Raw genomic sequence first — 24,671 nt, 5'->3', positions numbered from 1 at the left:
CTTTGTTCCCGCCTGTACTTCTACACCAGGGCCTGCGTCCCGCCCCCCATCCAAAGGCCTGCATGTTTTCCTCCAGCTTCCCAGTCTCACCTTCAAAGCAGCCTGCATAGGATCGCCGGTTGGCTGTAGCGTTCCTAGCAGGCTGCCGTAGGCCTCCGCAGCTTGTTCCCTCTTCTGTGGTCCCGCTCCTCCTCTAACGTACGGGACCACGGCAGAGGGAATGTGCTGTGGATATCGACAGCAGCCTGCTAGGTTCGATACAGCTGTCCGGCGATCCTCTGCAGGCTGCTTTGGAGAGGAGACCTGGAAGCCGGCTGGAGGGAGGGAAGGAACGGTGGGCCACATCTCGGGCCAAATTTAATTACCCTACGGGCCAAATTTGGTCCACGGGGCTGAGTTTGACACCCCTGTTTTAAAGGTTATATTCAAGGTTCAATAAAATGTTTTAAAGTGGCAGAATGCTACAAACAGCCAGCACTTTGCTTTCACTGCCATAGGCAGCAACAACTATGAAACCCCTTTCTTTTTGAAGGTTTAATGATGAGAGAGATGTTTCTCTGCTGTGCATTGCACTTATAAGTCTTCATGTTTGCTGCATTTTTCATCCCCTCATTTGCAAATGTGCTAGTTTTGTTAACAAATTTCTTAGCTTCTGATTTGATGGGCATCCTTTTTGGCAGGAGAGCCATATTAGAAGCCTTGTGAAATGAGTTCTCCCCAGAACTCTAAGGAACAGGGGAGTAACTCCTTAAGATCGCTTCAGTCCAGTTAGGTTATTTGCAGTAGATTGTCACCAAAGGCCGACACCTTATTCATTGGTGTGGAATGACATGAATGCTTCTCTGGGCCAGATATGCCTCACCTAGAGAATGACACAGGGACAAATTTGTCCCCATCCCGTCTCCCGCAAGTTTTGTCCCTTCCCTGCAAGCTCTGTCCTCATCTGTACAAGCTTTGAACACTTCAGGGTCGATTCTATAAATGGGCATCACAATTGTAGGCAGCTGTAGGCATCCTACCACTATCTTAGCAGCCAATCGGAACGCACATTTTAAAAAAAACCAACAAAAAACCCCCAAGGCAGGACACCTACACTGTGGACATTTGTTGTGGTCAAGGAAGATGCATCAGGACACTTAAGCTTGCCCAACGCTAGGCGTGGTTTCACCCGGAAGTGGCATTGGACGAGGGGCCAATCAGGGCCGTATGCTCCTCCCTGGGGCATCCTAGAATGCACCAGGAAGGCCTGCCATTTTGGAATGGCAAGCCTGCCATTCAGAGGGTATAAGCATCCCTCCGGCCAGACTTTCTCATATTAGGTATAGGAAGACTTGGGGCTTGCAGCCTTGGGGGATAAGGTTCATGGGGTATCAGGGGTGTTCTGGGGGAGGGGTAGGAGGAAGTGGGCTTTGATCCTGCCCATCAGCTTCAATGGGGAGGGGCAGGGGTTCAATGAGACTTGTGGGGGGTCCTCTGACGCAGCTGATTATGGCAGGGGGATTCACTCGCATGATCAGCTGATGGCAAGGATCAGGTGCGATTCTCTAACTGGCGCCTGTGACATGGGTGCTGGTTAGAGAATCGGGGCACTTAGGCAGGGTTAGGCATCTGTCCATTAGGAGAGACTTGATTCTGTATAGGATACCGGTGTGCGAATCGCATCTCAGCTGCTTCTTAGACGACTGCTGAGACCGGCATCCTATACAGAATCTGCCCCCTTTGTGCAGATTATGACAGCACTTGCAGCGATTGGGCAGGGACAGAACTTGCAGAGAAGGAATGGGGATGGAGATAGATCCCGCAGTCCCCAAGTTATTCTCTATCCACACTATTGTTTGCCTACGTCGGCACTGTGTCAGCAGAAAATCAAAAGTTTTGTCAGATTGCACCATTAATGTTTAATCTATCCCATTCTTTCAAAATCTCTGTGATAACAAAACATATTGGGGGAAATTCTAAAAATGGCAGTAAAAATTAGACACCAATAAAAATCAGCACTCAATGTTATTCTATAAAGGGCGTTCCAGGGTAAGCGCTCTATATAGAATAGCGTCAAGTGACTAATTCCACACTCAATTTTGGGTGCAAGGACTTATGCCAGCTGAAAGCTCGTATAAATCCTGGTGGGGATCTCCACTATTCTGTAATACTGCATGCATCTTTTCTGAACATCCCTGACCTGCCTATGGACCCCCAAAGCCATCCCCCTTCTGAGTTGTACACGAACCAATGTAGGTGATCCTTATCTGGCATGCAACCAGATCAGCATCTAAATCATAAATCATAATTAGTACCAATTAAGTGCTTGTTAACTCCAGTAATGAAGGCATTGGAGCCAATTAACTATTTAGGGCACCAATCTGGTATCTGTACCCAACCTTGGGTACCCTTTATAGAATCTGGGGGATTATGTTATGCAATGAACCCTGCAGCAAATAACACCTTAAGTGTTACTTGCTGTATAAAGTGAGGAGAATATGCACCATTGGATTCTTCTTTTTATTCACATATTCTTCATATTTCCTGCTGTTAAAACTGTAGCTGTTGATTCCAGTATATTCATTCTATAATATCCTTGTCATTTGATTCTCTGTCCATTCTGTTTTTGGTAGTGGTTGCAAAAGAATGCGATGAGCTAATGTACGTATACTTTTTGCAAACTACATGTTACATCAAAACATATCTTTGGAGGAAGTGGGATGCCAGGAGCTGAAAAGGTAGACGGCAGAACAGGATCGTATGCTGAAATCAGACAGGGGCCAAATATCTTCCTGGTGAATTTTTATTTGGTTGCACGAAGCCTTGTTCCTACTTACATTTTAGAAAATTACTAAAATCAATATTATTTACAAAATTCCTAGAGCACTAATATGATGTTAAGACAAGTTTTGCTGATCATTGGGCATATCCAGTTTTTATCTTTTTATGAACCGCATCGATCCACAAGGTTTTGCGGTCTAGAAATGTAAATGTAATGTGATGTACAAGCTGATTGCATAATTTAGAACACCAGCTCAACACATCAATGTCAGCATAGTAAACAAAAGATTTTCCTTCTTCAGAATCATTCTTTCAGTTCTCAAGCATTGTAACTACACTTCTCCCTCCATATTCATGGGCCAGCTCTGCCACTAATCCTCACAAATATGGAAACATTGTAAATAACTTTAAGGCCAACTCTGACCCACCTATGCTCCTGCCCCATGCAGAGCCGGGAACAAAAATGGCTGCCGTGAGTTCCACCGAGACCATGGGAACTCATGGCAGTCATTTTTGTTCCCAGTTCTGCACGGGGCGGGCGCATAGGAAGATCGCTCCTGCCCTGCTTCACTGCTAGATCACTAGGTTTTAAAAAGCAAATAAGTGGAGAGCTCCGGGAGGTGAGGGTGGGTCACCCAGACGAAAACTGTGAATAACTGAAATCGTCAGTTCTGAACCTGCGAATATGGAGGGGGATGTGTCTTATACCTTGTACCTTTCCTTCACTTCATTCTTTGTCTGTCTGCTGTTCAGCAATTGGTGAGGGCCTGTTTTTTTGGAATGTTTTCATCAAGTACTTTCCTCCTGAATAATCTAATAGAGCAGCAAGCTGAGAACCAAGGAAACCAAGGTTTCACCCCCACGACCATTCCTTCTGATCTTGGGCAAGTCACTTAACCATTCATTGCCTCAGGTACAAACTCAGGGACCCTTTACTGTAGCTTTACTAACTCAGATACAAACTCAGAGACTCTTTTCTTTTTTCTTTTCATTCTTTATTAATTTTCAATCTTACATCAAGTGCACAAACAATAAAACAATACAATTAAACACATCACTTGACAATCTTTCTAATTTATCTTACAATACATAAAATTACCACCCTCCCCTCCCATCATTACTCTATTATTTCCCCAATATGAATAATGTAAAATATACCTCCCCCTCCCCCCAAACATTAGACGGTGTATATTACAATAGAAAATGGTGTTTACTCATTACAATAAGAAGTTAATGGCGCCCAAATTTTTTAATTTCTTATAGCTTCCTTGTTGAAAAGCTATTGCTCTTTCCATTTTATATATGTGACATAATGAGTTCCACCAGATATTATAATTGAGTCTACTGTAATTTTTCCAATTACTTGTGATATGCTGAATGGCGACTCCTGTCATTATCAATAAAAGTGGTATACAGGCCGCACAGTGGTATAAAATTATAAGTGAATCTGTTGAAAAGAAACCCAAAAATGGTCTTAGAGATATTTGGAGCATTGAGATTAAGCATCAAATTTCAGCATCTCAATGGCCATAAATTTGGTCTTGGAGGATGAGATGTACAGTGTCTGCATCTATGAGACAAACTTGTTTTTTTCTTCTGCATAGAGCGTTTTGGACCCCAGTTAGACTACAAAAGTTAAATAGCTCAAAGTCTAATAGATGTTGACACTGTAATCTTGAAGTAGGGACTTTAGATCATCTTTTGTTTTATTGTCCCTTTATCTTAGCCTTTTGGAACTCAATTTGGGATCAAGTAAATTGTTTATTGGAAAAGCATGCGACATTATCTTATGATAATGTCTATGAGGAAAAAGAGCCAAATATCAGAGACTCTTTACTAATGTTTAGTGTACGCTAAATACTGCACATAGTAATTGACGGTCCATCCAGGCTGCCCAATAGTCACACACATTATACGGTTAAATTGTCTTTTTCTTTAATATTTCTGGGCTTTAGACCGTAGAAGTTTCAAGTTTATTTTTTATTTTTTTTCAAGTTTATTTAAAAATTTGATTCAATCGCAATATCATATTTCAAAGCGATTTGTAAGTATAAAATCAAGGTATCAATAAATCATAGTGTAAATTAAACTCTGACAATACACGACAAACAAAGGGCAGGCAGGTTGAACTACAATATATTAAAGAAAAGGAAAACATGTAGGGTTAGAACAATAGGGTGGGGAATTGGTACCATCTTTAGGTTCCCACTACCAGAGCTGCTGTTGAAGTTCAATCCAGCCTATCCTAACGATCCTGTCATTTGCAGGATACAGACCATAAAGTCTGCCCAGCACTATCCTCATGTTCCAAATAACTTCCATCAAGCCCTCCCTGAATTGCCATATAGAGGACACAGACCATTGAAGACTGCCCAGTTCCAGACTTAGTTTGTTTTATACCATTCATTTTCTAATTAGAGACTCTTTGGCCACGATTCTATAAAGGGTGCCTTAGGCTTGCTTTAGACTATTCCACATATGGTAGTATAATTTTTCCACCATTAGAATACCCTTATGTTTATTCAAATTTTAAATACAGTTTTAAAGGATCCTCAGCGGCACCACTTGGAACTCAATAATATTTAATTGTTCCAAGCTTTATGTGTCAACTCGTCATCGGGTCCTAATTATTCTAGTCAATTTTGACATATATTCTTCACTTCTGCATATTATCAAACACTTTTCAAATTCAAATATTTTTATAAGCTATCACTTAGCTTTTAGATGTGGTCTCCGGCTAGGGGAATGTCATACCGACATGTTTCGCTAGAAGTAGCTTTATCAAGGAATTTCCCCTATCAAAACAGCAAAAGTTGCATTAGAAAACATACATACACTACCGCTACCCTAGTGATCCATATATTTTAAAGAAAATCACCCTGATAGCAAGCTTCTTACCCCAATAATAAGCCGTCAGCCCTTATGACCACTCAGTCTTTAGAGATGGCGGTGGCGTCTTCTGCTAGCTTTTTATATCTACGGGCCCGAGAACACTGTACTACGTGGCAACAGCGTCACGGGGCCAGACACCGGTTTTAAGGTGGAAATGCTACTCGATTAAATTCAACTCAAAAAAGATGATATCCAAGCCCTCTATCCAGAACAACAGGTTAAATCAAGGGCCCCCATTCTAATTCCCCATTCAGCCCATGAGGTATTACCGTGTTAAGATGATAAATCCATCGTTGCTCTTTGTAATTTAGCAATGCCTCACTATTACCTCCCTCCCTCCCTATCTCAAGGCTCTCTATCATAAGGGCTGATGGCTTATTATTGGGGGGAAATTCCTTGATAAAGCTACTTCTAGCGAAACATGTCGGTATGACATTCCCCTAGCCGGAGACCACATCTAAAAGCTAAGTGATAGCTTATAAAAATATTTGAATTTGAAAAGTGTTTGATAATATGCAGAAGTGAAGAATATATGTCAAAATTGACTAGAATAATTAGGACCCGATGACGAGTTGACACATAAAGCTTGGAACAATGAAATATTATTGAGTTCCAAGTGGTGCCGCTGAGGATCCTTTAAAACTGTATTTAAAATTTGAATAAACATAAGGGTATTCTAATGGTGGAAAAATTATACTACCATATGTGGAATAGTCTTGATTAAGGACCCTTGTGGAAAATCAGATTGTGTTATTGGTGAATTTATTAACATTAGGCTTGCTTTAGGCATCCAATCTAAGTAGTTAATGAGCCAATTAAGGATCTTAACAAGCGATAATTGGTACTTAGGCGTCCAAAGGATGTAGACGCCACTTTGTAGATGCAGCCATAATTTCATGGACACCCATGTTGAAAATTCGCACCTACTCAATAGGCGTGGGCGTGGAATGGGCATGGTTTGGACAATGACTCAATTTGGGCTTCCTTTAATTCATTTGCATAACACTGTGCTGTGTTTCAGTTAATGGATCTTTCCCTCTAATTAGCAAATAGCATTGCTATTTGCCCAGAAAAATAGAAGGTTTTGCATGCAATATCTTTGTATTGATGTGCCCTGTTTATGTGGTGGCTTATTCAAAGTATTTTGAGCTTAATAAAGCAAAAATAAAAACCCAGAGAGATATTTAGCAGATCACATTAGGGACATCCAAACTGTGCCTAAGTTTCGTCCATAGAACTCAGATCTATCTGAAGCCTAAACTATGCTCAAAAGTAGACTTCCTTACAATGCCTATAAGACCTATTTTTTTCAATGGCTATGCAGCTTGCTAGCTCATTCTGTAGTATACTGGTTAAGCCTATACCCTAGTATTACAATTATAATGAAAAACAGCATAAAATCGCTATTCTAATCATCCTATATAATAAAAAGCTAGCCGCACATGCGCACTCCTATTTGCGTGTTCTGTGTGCTGTAGGTCTGTGGCCGAAAGAGTGCGCATGCGCGCTTATACGTCACCAGCCGATCGCCTCCACAAGCCGGACCGCAGCCAGCCGCCGATCTCCGTTCCTCCTGCACCATGGCACGCCAGGCATGTCCCTGCCTCCCCCGCCGCCAGCCTCGGGCTCCTGAGGGCCAGCGGCGCAAGCTGCTCGGCTGGTGCTGAGGCCCTGCCTCCGCGCTTCCCACGAAGAAATAACAAAACGGCCCTACACTCACAGACCCGTGAGCAGGGTTGCCATGGAAACCCAGCCGGAATAACATGCAGTCGCAAGGGTCAGTGAGAGTGGATCAGGAGCTAAAGAGAGATTGAAAAAAACAAACAAACAACAGTGGACAAGGAGAGACAGACACACAGACAGTCACAGAAGGACAGAGGGCTAAAGAGACAGATTGAAAAAATAACAAAACACAGAAGACAAGGAGAGAGAGAGACACAGGAAAAAAACGACAAACAGACATACAGCAGCCAAGGAGACAGACAACAACAAAAAAAATACAGACATACTTACATACAGCGTCCAAGTAGACAGACAGAGAGACAGTGGGCAAGGAGACAGCAAACAAAAAATTCAAACTGCCAAGGAGACAAACAGAAAAAAATAACAAATACAATGCCCAAGGATAAATTCAGGAAAAAAAGACATACAGACACACAGTGGCCAAGGAGTTAGACTGCAAAAAAGACATACAGCAGCCAATGAGACAGACAGACTGACAGCGACCAAGTAGACAATCAGCAAAAAAACACAAACAAACACAGAAAGCAAAAAAAGAGAAACATACAGCGGCCAAGGAAACAGGCATGCAACAAATAGGAAAAAAAGGCACAGATTCTGCAAAAATGTGTCTAAAGTTAGGTGCCGTTTAGGTGCATATGTTAGGCTACCTTTGTAGAATCGCGTTCAGCACTGTTTAGGCATCTAACTTTTTAGATGTCCTTTAGAGAATCAGGTTTTAGGTGAGATTTAGACATCCAAACAATGTCCTTAATGTTATTATATTTTATTATTATGTTACTAGTCGTTAAGCCGTTACATTAACGGGTGCTAGAATCTATGTCTGTCTGTATTTTTCTGTCTGTCTCTTTCCTCCCTCCATTTCCCTGTGTAGCGCTGTCTCTGCTTTCTTCCTCAGTCTGCACTCTCAAGCTGTAACATTACTGCTTAGCTTTTTCTCCCTGCAAGCATCTCTGCTCTCTTTCTCATCCCCAGTCTCTTTGCTATTTTTCTCTTCTTGCAGGGGTCTCTGCTCTCCTTTCTCTATATGTTCCTGATTCCTGCAAACTTCTGTTTTCTCTGTATGCTCTTGATCCTGTGTTTCCCTGTAGGTGTCTCTTCCTTTTTTTTTTTTTTTATTCCTTCTTCACGTATGGTTGATTTATTAAAAGTTTTTATATTTTTCCTATTTGTTGCATGCCTGTTTCCTTGGCCGCTGTATGTTTCTCTTTTTTTGCTTTCTATGTTTGTTTGTGTTTTTTTGCTGATTGTCTACTTGGTCGCTAGCAGTCTGTCTGTCTCATTGGCTGCTGTATGTCTGTATGTCTTTTTTTTTCCTGAATTTATCCTTGGGCATTGTATTTGTTATTTTTTTCTGTTTGTCTCCTTGGCTGTTTGTATTTTTTTTTCTGCTGTCTCCTTGCCCACTGTCTCTCTGTCTGTCTACTTGGACGCTGTATGTAAGTATGTCTGTATTTTTTTTTGTTGTCTGTCTCCTTGGCTGCTGTATGTCTGTTTGTCGTTTTTTTCCTGTCTCTCTCTCTCTCTCCTTGTCTTCTGTGTTTTGTTATTTTTTCAATCTGTCTCTTTAGCCCCCCTGTCCTTCTGTGACTGTCTGTGTGTCTGTCTCTCGTTGTCCACTGTTGTTTGTTTTTTGTTTTTTTTTCAATCTCTCTTTAACTCCTGATCCCCTCTCACTGACCCTTGCGACTGCATGTTATTCCGGCTGGGTTTCCATGGAACCCTGCTCGCGGGTCTGTGAGTGTAGGGCCGTTTTGTTATTTCCTCGTGGGAAGCTGTCCGGGTCTGGCGGCGCCGTGTAGGGCGGAAGCAGGGAGGCGGGGCCTCAGCACCGGACGGGCGGCTTGCGCCGCCGGCCCCCAGGAGCCCGAGGCCGGCGGCGGGGGAGGCAGGGACATGCCTGGCGTGCCATGGTGCAGGAGGAACGGAGATCGGCGGCTGGCTGCGGTCCGGCTTGTGGAGGCGATCGGCTGGTGACGTATAAGCGCGCATGCGCACTCCTTCGGCCACAGACCTACAGTGCACGGAACACGCAAATAGGAGTGCGCATGCGCGGCTAGCTTTTTATTATATAGGATTACAGTATTTCTTAGATTTTTTTTCTGGTTGCTTAAGAGTTCTGGTTAATTGAGTTCCGGTTAACAGAGAGTCTACTGTAGTTTCAATAATGCAGGTTATTGGTAACTAGGTCCTATTGTATAAAATAGGACCTGTATCAAATACCATGTATTAACAGTGTTGACACATGCTAATTCAAGAGCACATATTAATAACCAAGTGTAAATATTTTTGAATTTGTTTTCTCATGAATATGCAAATTTATTCATACACTTAAGAGTATAAAAATAGCCTTACTGCGTCTGACCAATGATCCATCAAGCCCAGTAGCTCGTTCTCATGGTGGCCAATCCAGGTCACTAGTACCTGGTCAAAACCCAGAGCAGCAACATTCCATGCTATCGATCCAGGGCAAGCAGAGGCTTCCCATATGTCTTAATAAGACTATGGACTTTTCCTCCAGGAATTTGTCCAAACCTTTCTTAAAGTTAGCTATGCTATCTGCTTTTACCACAACCTCTGGCAACAAGTTCCGGAGCTTAACTATTCTCTTGAGTAAAAAATATTTCATCCTATTGGTTTTAAAAGTATTTCCCTGCAATTTCATTGAGTGTTTCCTAGTCTTTGTAATTTTTGACAGTGAAAAATTGATCCGGTTGTACCCGTTCTACACCACTCAGGATTTTGTAGACTTCAATCATATCTCCCCTCAGCCTTCTCTTTTCCAAGCTGAAGCACACTAACTTTTTTAGTCTTTTCTCATAGGAGAGGAGTTCCATCCCATTTTTCAACTTGGTTGCTCTTCTTTGAACCTTTTCTAACTACAGTATTCCCCCCAAATTTACAGGGGTTCCATTCCAGGAACACCTGCAAATTTTGATAAACTGCGAATACGGTTTTTCGCCTGTCAAATGGCAAGAGGGCAGCTGGGGCGCAGGCGGGTGCAGAAACTCATTTGCGGTATGCTCCGACTGCCTCTTCCAGTTACTAAAGTCAGGCTACACCAATCAGGAGCTGCTTTGATATGCAGCTCCTGATTGGTGTAGCCTAACTTTAGTACAGGAAGAGGCAATCGGAGTATACCGCGAATTAGTGAGTCCGCGATACATGAACCGTGAATTCACGGGGGAACACTGTATATCTTTCTTGAGATAAGGAGGACAGAATTGAACACAATACTCCAGGTGAGGTCGCACCATGGAGCAATACAGAGGCATTATAATATCCTGTCTTGTTAATCATCACTTTTTAAATAATTGCTAGCATCTTGTTTGCTTTTTTGGCCACCGCTGCACATTGGGTGGAAGGTTTCATCGTATTGTCTACAATGACACCCGGATCCCTTTCTTGGGCACTAACCAAGGTGGGCCCCAGCCTCTGGTAACTGTGATTTGGGTTCTTCTTCCCAATATGCATCACTTTGCATTTGTCCACATTAAATTTCATCTGCCACTTGGATGCCCACTTCTTGATCAATAATCTGTGTTTTACACACAATCAGCTCCATTACCATAGTATAAACATACTTTTAATTTGCTTGTGCTATAAAATTAGAAAGAAAAAAAACCCTACAGAGTAGGATTAATGAATATTGCTAGAGATGAGTCAAGTATTGGGATAGACTGCTGTAACACAGTGCTGAAGTACATTGTAAGAGCTGTGTATATATGTAAGAGGTTACTTTGAATCTGCTTCATACTTAGAAATGTTACAAATCCCTGCCCTAATGAGTACTGAATTATAAAAGACAGGGTTGTTTTTCCTCTTGTTGCAGTCTGACCTTTTCCAAGAGGATCTGTACCCAGACACTGTGGGGCCTGACCCTGCTTTAGATGCAGAGGAATGGCTCAGTGGAAAGAATGCCGACCCTATCCTCATCTCCCTAAAGGATGGCTACATCCCAAGCAAAAGCCGTGAACTCAAAGTTAACAAGAATCTTCTAAGTGCCAAAGGGCCTCGTCGTAGCCACTCATCCAACGAGGCAGGGTTCACTTCAGTAAGTATGACTATTTATCTACCGAACAGGTTTGACTATTGATGCCAGTAATTGTTATGACCAATTATGACATATTAGATCCTTGAAAGGACTGCGTATTTTGGATGGAAACAGTATAAACACTTTGCTAATCAATGGAAAGGTTAGGGGCAAAAGCTCCTAAGATTCCCTTTATGATCTGAAAAGCCATAATTTCTTATTATGTCACATCAGTTAACTCTAGGATGTAGAGGGTTATAAAGCATGCAAAGTAATCAACAAGCCACTGTTGTTCAGTCTGACAAGTCATATACTGGTTTGTCTAATACAACTAAATTAAAAGACAAGCTAGTATTGAATGCATCTACCCTTGGGGTGCATCTATCATATGTATGGACCTTCAGGCAGCAATCGGGTATATATCACCAGTTGCTTAATGCTTCGTCGGTCCAACCTTTATTAATTCAATGAATCACTCTCCTATTTATGTAATTGCCATTTTTTTTAGTAATGTATTTTTTTTTTATATATAAAACATCATTTTTTCAATAACAGACCATCACTTAGCTTATAGTGAGCCTGTGCTGTCTTCACCTCTCCCGACATGCATGTTTCAAAAAAGAAACCTTTCTTCAGAGTCGAGGGAAACGGTTTGATGGAGCTGCAATTGCCTTGTAATAAAGCAAACATTCACTATCACAAATCCCCACTAAATGTCACATTTATTTTAAAAAATCATGTATAGCTGCAATATATAAAATCCTATTTTTTTTTTCATTTTTGTAAAAGGAAAAGACCTAGGAGTCCAATCTGTTTAAAAACTTAACAAGACAATTACCTCATCAGTCAAAGGTGTCTATCTGTAAAGCTACCTTGTAATCGAGTAATTCACTTATCTTATCTATGGCACAAGCATATATTTTAATGGACCCACTGATGGTGGCCAGTGTCCTATACAGCATTTTAAGCAAAAACACTGGTTACCATCAGCGAGACCATTAAAATATATGCTTGTGTCACAGATAAGTGAATTATGAGGTAGCTTCACAGATATGATGAACTTTACTTTTTTGAGTAATTAAGTTTGAATGTGGACAGTTCTGGACAATAAGGTAATTGTCCCATTAAGTCTTTAAACAGTTAGACTGGGACTCTAAGGTCTTTCCTCCTTTTACAAAAATTGGAAAAATTATCATATACTAGCTGATGCCCCGGCGTTGCACGGGTATTTAATTATAGCAATAACAATGTAAATGGATTCAAATAAAGATGCTTTATAGTGGTGAATGAAATTATTTTTTTACAGCTTTATAAAAAGTACAATATTCAAATTATAATGTGAAATATTTGACAAAATGAATACAATACAACTAACACAAAACTTGATTATAAACAACATTTTTAGTTTCACCTCCAGGAGCAAGAACATATACATTCTTGGGTGAATCCACCCTTCCCACGTATGCAGGTGGGCCGCGAGACCCCCAGAACATATCACCCCAGGTAGTGAAGGATCTGCATACCAAGTTTCGTTCAAATCGGTCCCACAGCTTCTTACATTTTTTCCATTGACTTGAATGGGTGAAATCTGATTTTCTGTTTGTAGCTCCGCCCACATGTGCAAGTGGCCCGCGAGACCCCCAGAACATATCACCCCAGGTAGTGAGGGATCTGCATACCAAGTTTCGTTCAAATCGGTCCCATAGCTTTTTACATTTTTTCCATTGACTTGAATGGGTGAAATCTGATTTTGTTTGTAGCTCCGCCCACGTGTGCAGGTGGGCCGCGAGACCCCAGAACATATCACCCCAGGTAGTGAGGGATCTGCATACCAAGTTTCGTTCAAATCGGTCCCACAGCTTTTTACATTTTTTTCCATTGACTTGAATGGGTGAAATCTGATTTTCTGTTTGTAGCTCCGCCCACGTGTGCAGGTGGGCCGCGAGACCCCCAGAACATATCACCCCCGGTAGTGAGGGATCTGCATACCAATTTTCGTTCAAATCGGTCCCACAGCTTTTTACATTTTTTCCATTGACTTGAATGGGTGAAATCTGATTTTCTGTTTGTAGCTCCGCCCACGTGTGCAGGTGGGCCGCGAGACCCCCAGAACATATCACCCCAGGTAGTGAGGGATCTGCATACCAAGTTTCGTTCAAATCGGTCCCACAGCTTTTTACATTTTTTCCATTGACTTGAATGGGTGAAATCTGATTTTCTGTTTGTAGCTCCACCCACGTGTGCAGGTGGGCCGCGAGACCCCCAGAACATATCACCCCCGGTAGTGAGGGATCTGCATACCAATTTTCGTTCAAATCGGTCCCACAGCTTTTTACATTTTTTCCATTGACTTGAATGGGTGAAATCTGATTTTCTGCTTGTAGCTCCGCCCATGTGTGCAGGTGGGCCGCGAGACCCCCAGAACATATCACCCCAGGTAGTGAGGGATCTGCATACCAAGTTTCGTTCAAATCGGTCAAGCCGTTTTTGCGTGATCGCGGCACATACACACACACATACATACATACCTCCGATTTTATATATATAGATTTTGTAGCTATGCGTAATTCTTTTTAATAGATGTTATGACATCAGTGTTGATGGGCAGACTGGAAGGACCATTTGGCCTTTATCTGCCTTTAGGTTTCTATGTTGAAGACACATTGAGGGGGAATTTGTTCATGATATTGTTTGTTGGTTTTCCACTTCTATTACCTTGTGACAGTGGGTTATAAAACATTTTAGCCCGTGAGTTATGTCATAGAAGCAGAGTTGTGGTCCTGAACCAGAGAAGTGATGTTGACAACATAGCACCTAGAAAACCCTGTGCATATTTTGTCCCATATGGTCTCTGCCTCTTTATTTCTCGGAGGATAAAAATTACCAGAAAAATCCTGCTCTAGAAACACACACTGAGACCCCTGATTTTTCCCCATAATGAAATTCCCATATAAAATTGTTTATCATAGAAACAGTAATAGTCTCATCCAGCCTCTTTAGCTTGGGAGTTAGTCTCCTCTAAGGCAGTGTTTCTCAACTTGGTCCTGGAGTACCCCCTTTCCAGTCAGGTTTTCAAGATATCCACAATGAATATGTATAAACTTGATTTGCATACATTGCCTCCATTATATTCAAATTTCTTTCATGCATATTCATTGTGGATATATTGAAAATTTGACTGGTAAGGGGGTACTCCAGGACCGAGTTGAGAAACACTGCTCTACGACAGGGCAGGATTAACCAATAGGCCAAGTAGGCACGTGCCTAGGGCCCAAAATGGTCAGAGGGGCCCGATGAAGGAGGGCATCAACACTGTTTTTTCCAAATGGCGATGGGCCCCTCCAGCATCGATCGGCAATGCGGGCCCCCAACCCCCCACCAATCTACAGAAAGTAAGACAAGCAAGCAACATGGGTAAGAAAGGCAACGGAACTATAATTGTGCAAGTGGTGCTGCTTGCCCAAAGTTTCCCTCTGACACAGCTTCCTGTTTTCGCCTGGGCGCATGGTGGGGTGGGGCAGGGGGGCACGGTGTACTTGTGTGCCTAGGGGCCCTCGACGAATTAATCCTGCCCTGCTCTAAGGCATTTCACCCTTCTTGGGAAGTAGGCCCAGCCAGGATTAACACAATGATTGATCACACTGCACAACAATTTTTTGGTTAAGTCTTGATTCCTGAAAAGTTTTTGGTGATTATGACAGGTACCAACTTGGTATGCTCAAATATGGTTTTGGTTTTACTGCATCACGTAAGAACTATGAGAAATAGACATTTTTATGTTTACTGACAATAAAATATATAGTCAAGTTTACGTTTCGCACAAGCGACTAAATGAAACAGAATTAAAAGTGTTTTGCTCCCGATTTTCTTTTATATTCAGTGTCTGGTGCATCACGTTGTAGCATCCAACAATAGTCGGCAAGCATTGACGGATTCCAATTGCCCTGGTATCGTTTCTCCATCGTAGCTATGTCTTGATGAAACCTTTCACCGTGCTCGTCACTCACAGCACCGAGATTTGCGGGGAAGAAGTCCAAGTGTGAATGGAGGAAATGAATCTTGAGTGACATATTGCACTTCATTCTCTTGTATGCTTTGAGAAGTTTGTCTACCAGCTGAATGTAGTTTGGGGCTCTGTAATTGCCCAGAAAATTGTCAACAACGTCTTTCAAGGCTTTCCAGCCAATTTTTTCCGGCCCAACTAACAGATCTTCAAATCGCTTGTCACTCATAACATGTCTGATCTGGGGGCCAACAAAAATACCCTCTTTGATCTTGGCATCAGTTATTCTTGGGAACATCTGTCTTAAATAACGAAAACCTTCCCCTTCCTTGTTCATTGCTTTCACAAAATTCTTCATGAGTCCCAGTTTAATGTGAAGAGGAGGCAAAAATATCTTTGTCGGGTCAACAAGCGATTCATGTGCTACATTTTTCTGTCCTGGAACTAACTTTTTACGGAGTGGCCAGTTCTTTCTAGAATAGTGCGACTCTCTGTCTCGGCTGTCCCATTCGCAGATGAAACAGCAGTACTTTGTATAGCCAAGCTACAGTCCTAGTAACAGAGCAACGACTTTGAGGTCTCCACAGATATTCCAGTTATACCTGGTATACTGGACATACTTTAGTAACATTTCCATATTCTCATATGTTTCTTTCATATGTGCTGCATAGCCAACAGGTACTGAAGGATAAACGTTGCCATTGTGCAACAGAACAGCTTTCAGGCTTAACATTGACGAATCAATGAAAAGACGCCACTCTTCCGGGTTGTGATCACAACCAAAGACCGAGAACAATCCTTCAATGTCACAACAGAAACAGAGACTGTCGACTTGTGCAAAAAATTTGGTTATATCATGATGCCGGTCTCGAAACACATAAAGCACAGTTACTTACCGTAACAGGTGTTATCCAGGGACAGCAGGCAGATATTCTTTACGCATGGGTGACGTCACCGACGGAGCCCACGGTACGGACCTTTTTACTAGAAAGTTCTAGTTGGCCGCACCGCGCGTGCGCGAGTGCCTTCCCGCCCGACGGAGGAGTGCGTGGTCCCCAGTTAGTATAAGCCAGCTAAGAAGCCAACCCGGGGAGGAGGGTGGGACGTAAGAATATCTGCCTGCTGTCCCTGGATAACACCTGTTACGGTAAGTAACTGTGCTTTATCCCAGGACAAGCAGGCAGCATATTCTTTACGCATGGGTGACCTCCAAGCTAACAAAGAGGGAGGAGGGATGGTTGGCCATTAGGAAAATAAATTCTGAAGTACAGATTGGCCGAAGTGCCCATCCCGTCTGGAGAAAGCATCCAGACAGTAGTGAGTAGTGAATGTGTGAACTGAGGACCAGGTGGCCGCCTTGCAGATTTCCTCAATGGGTGTGGAACGGAGGAAAGCAACAGAAGCGGCCATAGCTCTTACCCTGTGGGCCGTGACAGCACCGTCTAGTGACAGACCGGCCCGAGCGTAACAGAACGCGATGCAAGCTGCAAGCCAGTTGGATAGCGTCCGTTTAGAGACCGGTCGACCCAAACGATTCGGGTCGAAGGTCAGGAAGAGCTGAGGGGACAAGCGGTGAGCCCTTGTACGATCGAGATAGTAAGCCAGGGCACGCTTGCAGTCAAGACTGTGCAATGCCTGTTCTCCGGGATGTGAATGAGGTTTCGGGAAGAACACAGGCAAAACAATGGACTGGTTGAGGTGAAAAGCTGAGACCACCTTTGGAAGGAATTTTGGATGGGTGCGCAGAACCACCTTGTCATGGTGAAAAATAGTGAACGGTGGATCGGCAACCAGTGCATGAAGCTCACTAACCCTCCTGGCAGAGGTGATGGCAATGAGGAAAAGAACCTTCCATGTCAGAAATTTGAGCGAAGTTGTGGCAAGTGGCTCAAAGGGAGGTTTCATGAGGGCAGACAAAACCACATTCAGGTCCCAGACGACCGGAGGAGGCTTCAGAGGTGGTTTGATGTTGAAGAGGCCCCTCATGAATCGGGAAACCAGAGGGTGAGCCGTGAGAGGTTTTCCTAGGACAGGCTCATGAAATGCCGTGATGGCACTGAGATGGACTCTGATTGAGGTAGACTTGAGGCCTGCGTTGGACAGGGAGAGTAAGTAGTCCAGAACAGTTTCCACCGCTAAGGAGGTGGGATTGTGATGATGGCGGAGGCACCAAGAGGAGAACCTGGTCCACTTCTGATGGTAACATTGGAGGGTGGCCGGTTTCCTGGAGGCGTCCAAAATGAGACGGACAGGCTGAGACAGATTTCCTGAAGAGGTCAGCCCGAGAGAAACCAAGCTGTCAGGTGGAGGGAAGACAGATTGGGATGTAGTAGAGACTGATGTTGCTGTGTAAGTAGAGTAGGAAACACAGGCAGAGGAATGGGCTCCCTGGAGCTGAGTTGAAGTAGAAGGGAGAACCAGTGTTGACGAGGCCACCGGGGAGCTATGAGGATCATGGTGGCTCCGTCCCTGCGGAGTTTGGATAAAGTCCGCAACATCAGAGGTAGAGGAGGAAAAGCATAGAGGAACCGATCCGTCCAGTCGAGAAGGAATGCATCCGGGGCCAGACGATGAGGAGAGAAGAGTCTGGAGCAGAACTGGGGCAGCTGATGGTTGTGAGGAGCTGCGAATAGGTCCATCTGCGGAGTGCCCCAGCGAGCAAAGATGGAGTGGAGCGTGGGAGGATCCAAAGTCCACTCGTGAGGTTGAAGGACGCGGCTGAGATTGTCGGCCAGGGAGTTCTGTTCGCCCTGGATGTAGACCGCCTTGAGGAAGAGACTGCGGGCCGTGGCCCAGGTCCAGATACGAAGAGCCTCCTGACAAAGGAGGCGAGATCCTGTGCCGCCCTGTTTGTTTATGTAGTACATGGCGACTTGGTTGTCCGTGCACAGGAGCAGAACCTGAGGACAAAGAAGGTGCTGGAAGGCCTTGAGAGCATAGAACATGGCTCGTAGTTCTAGAAAATTGATGTGATGTCGACGCTCCTGTGGGGTCCAAAGACCCTGGGTGCGTAGGTCTCCCAGGTGAGCTCCCCATGCATAAGGGGAGGCATCCGTGGTGATGATCATGGAATGTGGGGGCAGATGCAACAGAAGGCCCCTGGAAAGGTTTGAGGAGTTCAACCACCATTGTAGAGATCGCTGAAGAGATGATGTCACAGAGATGGGATGAGAAAGAAGATTCGAGGTCTGTGACCACTGGTCGGCCAGAGTCCATTGAGGTGTCCTGAGGTGGAGTCGTGCTAAGGGAAGCACATGCACCGTTGATGCCATGTGTCCCAGGAGGACCATCATCTGTCGAGCTGGGATGGTGTGATGAAGAAGCACCTGATGACAGAGGTGGAGCAGAGTCCGTCGACGATCGGAGGGGAGGAATGCCCTCATTAGTGTGGTATCGAGAACTGCTCCGATGAACTGAAGGCGCTGTGTGGGAAGCAGATGCGACTTGGGGTAGTTGATCTCGAACCCCAGTAGATGGAGAAGAGAGATGGTATGTTGAGTGGCTTGTAGCACAAGAGGAGACGTAGGAGCTGTCACTAACCAATCGTCCAAGTAGGGAAACACTTGGAGGTTGTGAGACCTGAGGAAGGCCGCCGCCACAATGAGGCATTTGGTGAACACCCTGGGTGATGAAGCGAGGCCAAAAGGTAGCACCTTGTACTGATAATGGCGATGGTGCACCTGGAATCGCAGGTAGCGACGTGAAGTTGGATTGATTGGTATGTGCGTGTAGGCCTCTTTGAGGTCCAGGGAACATAGCCAGTCGTTGTGAGAGAGATGAGGGTAAAGCGTGGCAAGGGAGAGCATTCTGAACTTCTCCTTGACTAGACACTTGTTGAGGTCCCTGAGATCGAGAATGGGACGAAGGCCTCCTGTCTTTTTGGGTACCAGGAAGTAGCGGGAGTAGAATCCCTGACCCCTTTGATCTGGAGGTACTTCTTCGATGGCATTGAGAAGGAGGAGGGATTGAACCTCCCTCAGGAGGAGGGGGGTTTGAGTTGAGAGAGAAGCAGACTCGACGGGAGGATTGTCTGGCGGAAGAGTCTGGAAGTTGAGGGAGTAGCCGTGGCGGATGATGTTGAGGACCCACTGGTCCGATGTGATGACCTCCCAACGGCTGAAGAAAATGTGGAGCCTGCCTCCGATTGGCTGAGGAAGAGGCAATGAGGGTGGAAGACTGGCTAAGCCCTGGAGAGAGGAGTCAAAAGGGCTGAGAAGGTTTGGCAGGAGGAAGAGGCTTTGCAGGTTGATTAGGCTGGGCACGAGCCTGGGTGTGTTGGTGCTGGCGGGCCCGCCTAGGTTGCTGTGCAGGTGGGTTGAGCGGTCTGGCAGAGAACCGGCGTTGATATGATGTCTTCGGCCTATAAGGACGAGCAGGAGGAGTCTTTTTCTTTGGTTTAATGAGAGTATCCCATCTGGTCTCATGGGCGGAGAGCTTCTGAGTGGTGGTATCCAGGGACTCTCCGAATAGTTCATCTCCCAGACATGGGGCGTTGGCTAGACGGTCCTGATGGTTGACGTCTAGATCAGAGACCCTGAGCCAGGCCAGGCGGCGCATAGCCACAGCGATGGCAGATGCACGGGAGGAGAGCTCAAAGGAGTCATAGACAGAGCGCACCATGAACTTCCTCAGTTGAAGCAGGCTGGAGATGTGCTGCTGGAAAAGAGGGACCTTGTGCTCCGGCATGTATTTTTGCATGGAGGAGAGTTGCATTACTAGATGTTTCAGGTAGAAGGAAAAATGGAAGGAGTAGTTGTTTGCCCTATTGGCAAGCATGGCATTTTGGTAGAGCCGTTTGCCAAATTTGTCCATAGTTTTTCCTTCTCTGCCAGGAGGGGTGGAGGCATACACACTGGTGCCCTGAGTCTTTTTCAAGGTGGATTCTACCAGGAGAGACTCGTGGGGCAGTTGGGGTTTATCAAAACCTGGGATTGGTATGACCCTATAGAGACTGTCCAATTTACGGGGGGCCCCAGGGACAGTTAGCGGGTTCTCCCAATTTTTATAAAAAGTTTCCCGTAGGATATCGTGAACAGGTAACTTTAGGAACTCCTTGGGAGGTTGATCGAAATCCAGAGCCTCCAGGAAAGCTTGTGACTTTTTGGAGTCAGATTCCAATGGCAAAGACAAAGCCCCTGACAACTCCCTGAGAAATTTAGAGAAGGAAGATTGTTCAGGTTTGGAAGTGGTCTCGGGTGCGGAAGGCTCTTCGTCCGACGACGATGCATCCTCCTCGGTACCGGGGGGGGATTCTTCCCATAGGTCCGGGTCTCTGACATCGGTGGTTGCGTGTCGAGAGACCGGAGTGGACGGGTCGGCGTGGTGAGTCTTAGACAAAGACTTGCCTGAGCGTACCGAGACATTCCCTGGCGATGTAGACCTGTGTCTGTCCCGATCCCGGGAAGAACGGTGCCGGTCTGGGTCTTGGGAAGACCGGTGCCGGTCCGGGTCATGGGAAGACCGGTGTCCTGCTCGGTCCCGAGGAGGATCCGTCGTCGTTAAGGCGACTGGCTCGTGCGGTGCCGAGAGAATGGGCATGGAAGAGTCCATAGGTACCAATGGAGTGGATACCGGTTGGACGGTGCGGGGCTCGGGCCGGTCTGGTACCGAGAGCAGCGGTGCCAAGATAGATGGTAAGAGCTGCTGAAGTTGCTGGTGGAGTTGCTCTTGCAACTTGTCCTGGAGGATGGCCGCAATGCGGTCATCCAGGGGAGGCACCGGAACCACTTTTTTCTTTTTTGGTTCCTTGGGTGCCGCTCTACACTCCGGCGATGAGGGAGCCGATGACGAGGCACTCACCGATATCGGAGTGGAGCGTTTCTTGGCCCGGCGTGGAGCCGAGAGGACTGGTGCCGTCCCCGAGGTGGGAGGGCGCTCAAGGGTGGAAGGCTTCTTAGCCGGCTTACCTGGCGCCGGAGGCGCCGACGTCGTCTCAGGCGGCGTCGAAGTGGTCGGTGTCGATTTCGACGGTGCCGCAGATGAAGATGTCGAATCCATAGACGGGCCGGTGCCGAAAAGTAAATTCTGTTGGATTTGACGATTCTTCAACGTGCGCTTTTTAAGAGTGGCACAGCGGGTGCAGGAGTCCGCCCGATGCTCTGGTCCCAGACACTGCAAGCACCAATTGTGTGGGTCAGTGAGGGAGATCGGGCGTGCACACCGCTGGCACTTCTTAAAGCCTGGTTGCGGGGGCATGAATGGAAACACGGCCTCCGCAAAATCAAACCCCGAGGCCTGGATCGTGGCAATAGGCCCCGCCGGGGTAGGAACGAAAAAATAAAACAAAAGAAAGGTTTTTTTTTTTTTTTTTTTTTGGAATTGGGAAGAAAAAAGTACCCGAAGGTGAAAAACCGAAAAAAATAACGCGAGCGGGAAGGCAAAAGGAGGATTTCAACTCTGTTGAAAAAACACACGTCTTCTTCGCTCCGCGGAAATGAAGAAACTGGGGACCACGCACTCCTCCGTCGGGCGGGAAGGCACTCGCGCACGCGCGGTGCGGCCAACTAGAACTTTCTAGTAAAAAGGTCCGTACCGTGGGCTCCGTCGGTGACGTCACCCATGCGTAAAGAATATGCTGCCTGCTTGTCCTGGGATAAATTTTCGTACCTGGTGATAGCAAACACCATTCCTGCAGTCTCGAACCTAGCAGCTCAGCTTTTGCTTTTGACAGACCCAAATCTCTGACCAAATCGTTCAATTCGGACTGTGTTATCAGATGTGGATCGCCTGATGAGGATGGTTCAAAATCCGGGTCAATGTCACTGTTAGAACCCTGCACTGCAGTTTCTTCATCTGGTTCGTCTAAGGTCCAATCCTCTGGTGGTTTCGGAACTGGAAGACTGTCATCATGTGGCATGGGTCTCATTGCTGAAGGCAGATTAGGATATTCAATTGACTTCTTGTTTTTGGCAGAGAAACCAGACACATTAGTCAAACAGAAATAACAGTCCGTCACATGGTCTTTCTGTTCTCGCCATATCATCGGAACAGCAAATGGCATCGTCTTTCGAGTACCTCTGAGCCAGGCTCTCAGACTAACAGCACATGTCGCACAGCAAATGTGAGGCGCCCATTGCTTGTCTTGATCACCTATTTTGCAGCCAAAATACAGATGATAGGCTTTCTTTACAAGGGCAGTCATCGAACGTCTCTGAGGCGTAAGTGTATATTCCCCACAGATATAGCAGAATGTGTCGCGGCTGTTACGACACCGACGAGACATATTGCCCGACACCAAAACGTCTATAGCATCAAGCTTACTTACTGTTATATTGCTACAGCTACTATACTACTATACTTTACTATACTGATACTATATACACACACGGACTATCTATATTAACCAAATGAGCAGGATCGGTGTATGGAAGCCACCATTATAGCATGGTGAGACAGCGCAAGCTCGTTCAGACCTGCCCAGACATGCCCAGGATGTCATCTTCCATAAAACAGCTTCCAACCTGGCTAGATTTTATGCATGGACATACCCAGGCGGCACAAACCGTTGTTGATAAGACACTTATGGGAGAAAAAATTGTTTGCATCCAAATATAAGAAAAAATCACGACAAAATTGAAGATTTCTCTGAAATGGTACGTGATGGGTAATTTTTGATGTAATATTCATGATCAGCACCCAAAATTCTATAAGAAACACCCAGCAGTGTTCAGGAAGCAAAAACTTTGTTGTGCAGTGTCATTAAAAGTTTTTATAGATGGAGACTCACTGGATGAAAATCTCTCATGCCTTTTCATTGAATATATCCTGAAAACCCAATTGGGTAGGTCTACTTCTAGGACAGCGGTCTCAAAGTCCCTCCTTGAGGGCCACAATCCAGTCTGGTTTTCAGGATTTCTCCAATGAATATGCATGAGATCTGTTTGCATGCACTGCTTTCAATGCATATTAATTGGGGAAATCCTGAAAACCAGACTGGATTGCGGCCCTCAAGGAGGGACTTTGAGATCCCTGTTCTAGGAGATGGCTGAGAAGTACTATCTTAGAGGTGCCTCAGAGTTTAGGAGCGCCTTTCTGCTTGGAAATTTTTGTTATTTCTTCTCTAAGAAGCCCTTACAACTTGGAGATTATACTCTGGTCCCTCAAAGTTATTACAAGTGGGAGCTGTGCTGTTCTCCAAGTGCATTTCACACCTGAGAGTTATATACTACCCTAACCAAAGCAGTCACTTAAAAAAAAAAAAAAAAACCCACACACCAGGCAAAGATTGTTTTTGGCACCTACCTCAAAAGGATGGTGTCTGTCTCCTTAGCCACTATTCAGGGTCATCACCTTTCTTGGCCACCTATTTAAAAAGTCCTGCCCTTATCTGTTCCTTGCAGAATAGCATGGAAAAAACCTGACTATGGAAGTCTAGAAATAGACAGTTCTGTGTGTACTTATCCAATCCAGTTGCCCTGGCATTAAGTAAGGGCCTGTCTACCTTTTGACATTGCTACAGGACTCTTCTTTGGACAAATTGGTAGAGGAGATTAAACAGCTGAAGGCTACAGTGAAGGATCAAGAGAGACGCATCACAGAGCTGGAGGAGAGAACTGGCAAATAAAGACCTCTTAAGATAAAGAAATAATTGACTTCCCTAATCTTTTTATTAAAACTATATCATTTACTTTGTATGTTTTTAAAACTTTATTTTTGTTTGGTGGGATAATAAAAATAAAAACTAGGGTTATCCAGACTGAAGACAAAGTATCCTTCTGAGTTTAGGTCAGTCATTGTACTACTGATGTCACTACTACACAGCAGTCATGTTTTCAAGTATAGTCCCCAATACTAAGCAAAATTATAATCTGTACTGTGATCTGTCTTGATGCTTTTTCCATTAAGGCAGAATATTCTATCAGTAAATCAATCGCACCTCACCTACTCATTTGGCAGAGAATAAGGGGGTTGCCTAGACCTCTTATCAGTCCCTTCCCTCCCTAATTTCTTAGGAGGCACGAAAGCTCCTGTTGGGTTAGTGTTGTTTTCTCTTCCAAGATCAGAGACTTTCTGTATTACTCCTCCTGGATATACCATATGCACACTCCCTTGAGTTCAGATGGAAGATGTTAAGCCCTCCCACACACTAGGGCATTGTCTCATATTATTAAGGATTATTATTTTCTGATTTAATACAATCCAAGGTTAATATTGTATAAAAACTGTTAAGTTGTGACAGTGTGAGGGCGATGCATGTAATGGCAGAACCACCACCAAATCCTTTATATTCTAAATATAATTTTG

At 44.7% G+C, this 24,671-nt stretch overlaps 1 protein-coding gene across 1 annotated transcript in view; it reads left to right on the top strand.

Moving 5' to 3' along the window:
• Positions 1-24,124, top strand: part of CORO1A (coronin 1A) — a 99,551-nt gene extending 75,427 nt beyond the window's left edge. Inside the window, exons 10-11 of the mRNA XM_033946178.1 lie at positions 11,225-11,446; positions 23,887-24,124. Coding sequence (XP_033802069.1) covers positions 11,225-11,446; positions 23,887-23,991 — 327 coding nt within the window. The 3' untranslated portion in view covers positions 23,992-24,124. The remainder of the gene's footprint in view (positions 1-11,224; positions 11,447-23,886) is intronic.
• The last annotated feature ends 547 nt before the right edge of the window (positions 24,125-24,671 follow it).

Source organism: Geotrypetes seraphini, chromosome 5 (genome assembly GCF_902459505.1).
Source record: "Geotrypetes seraphini chromosome 5, aGeoSer1.1, whole genome shotgun sequence".
NCBI lineage: Eukaryota > Metazoa > Chordata > Amphibia > Gymnophiona > Dermophiidae > Geotrypetes > Geotrypetes seraphini.
This window is presented reverse-complemented; position numbering and strand designations above follow the sequence as displayed.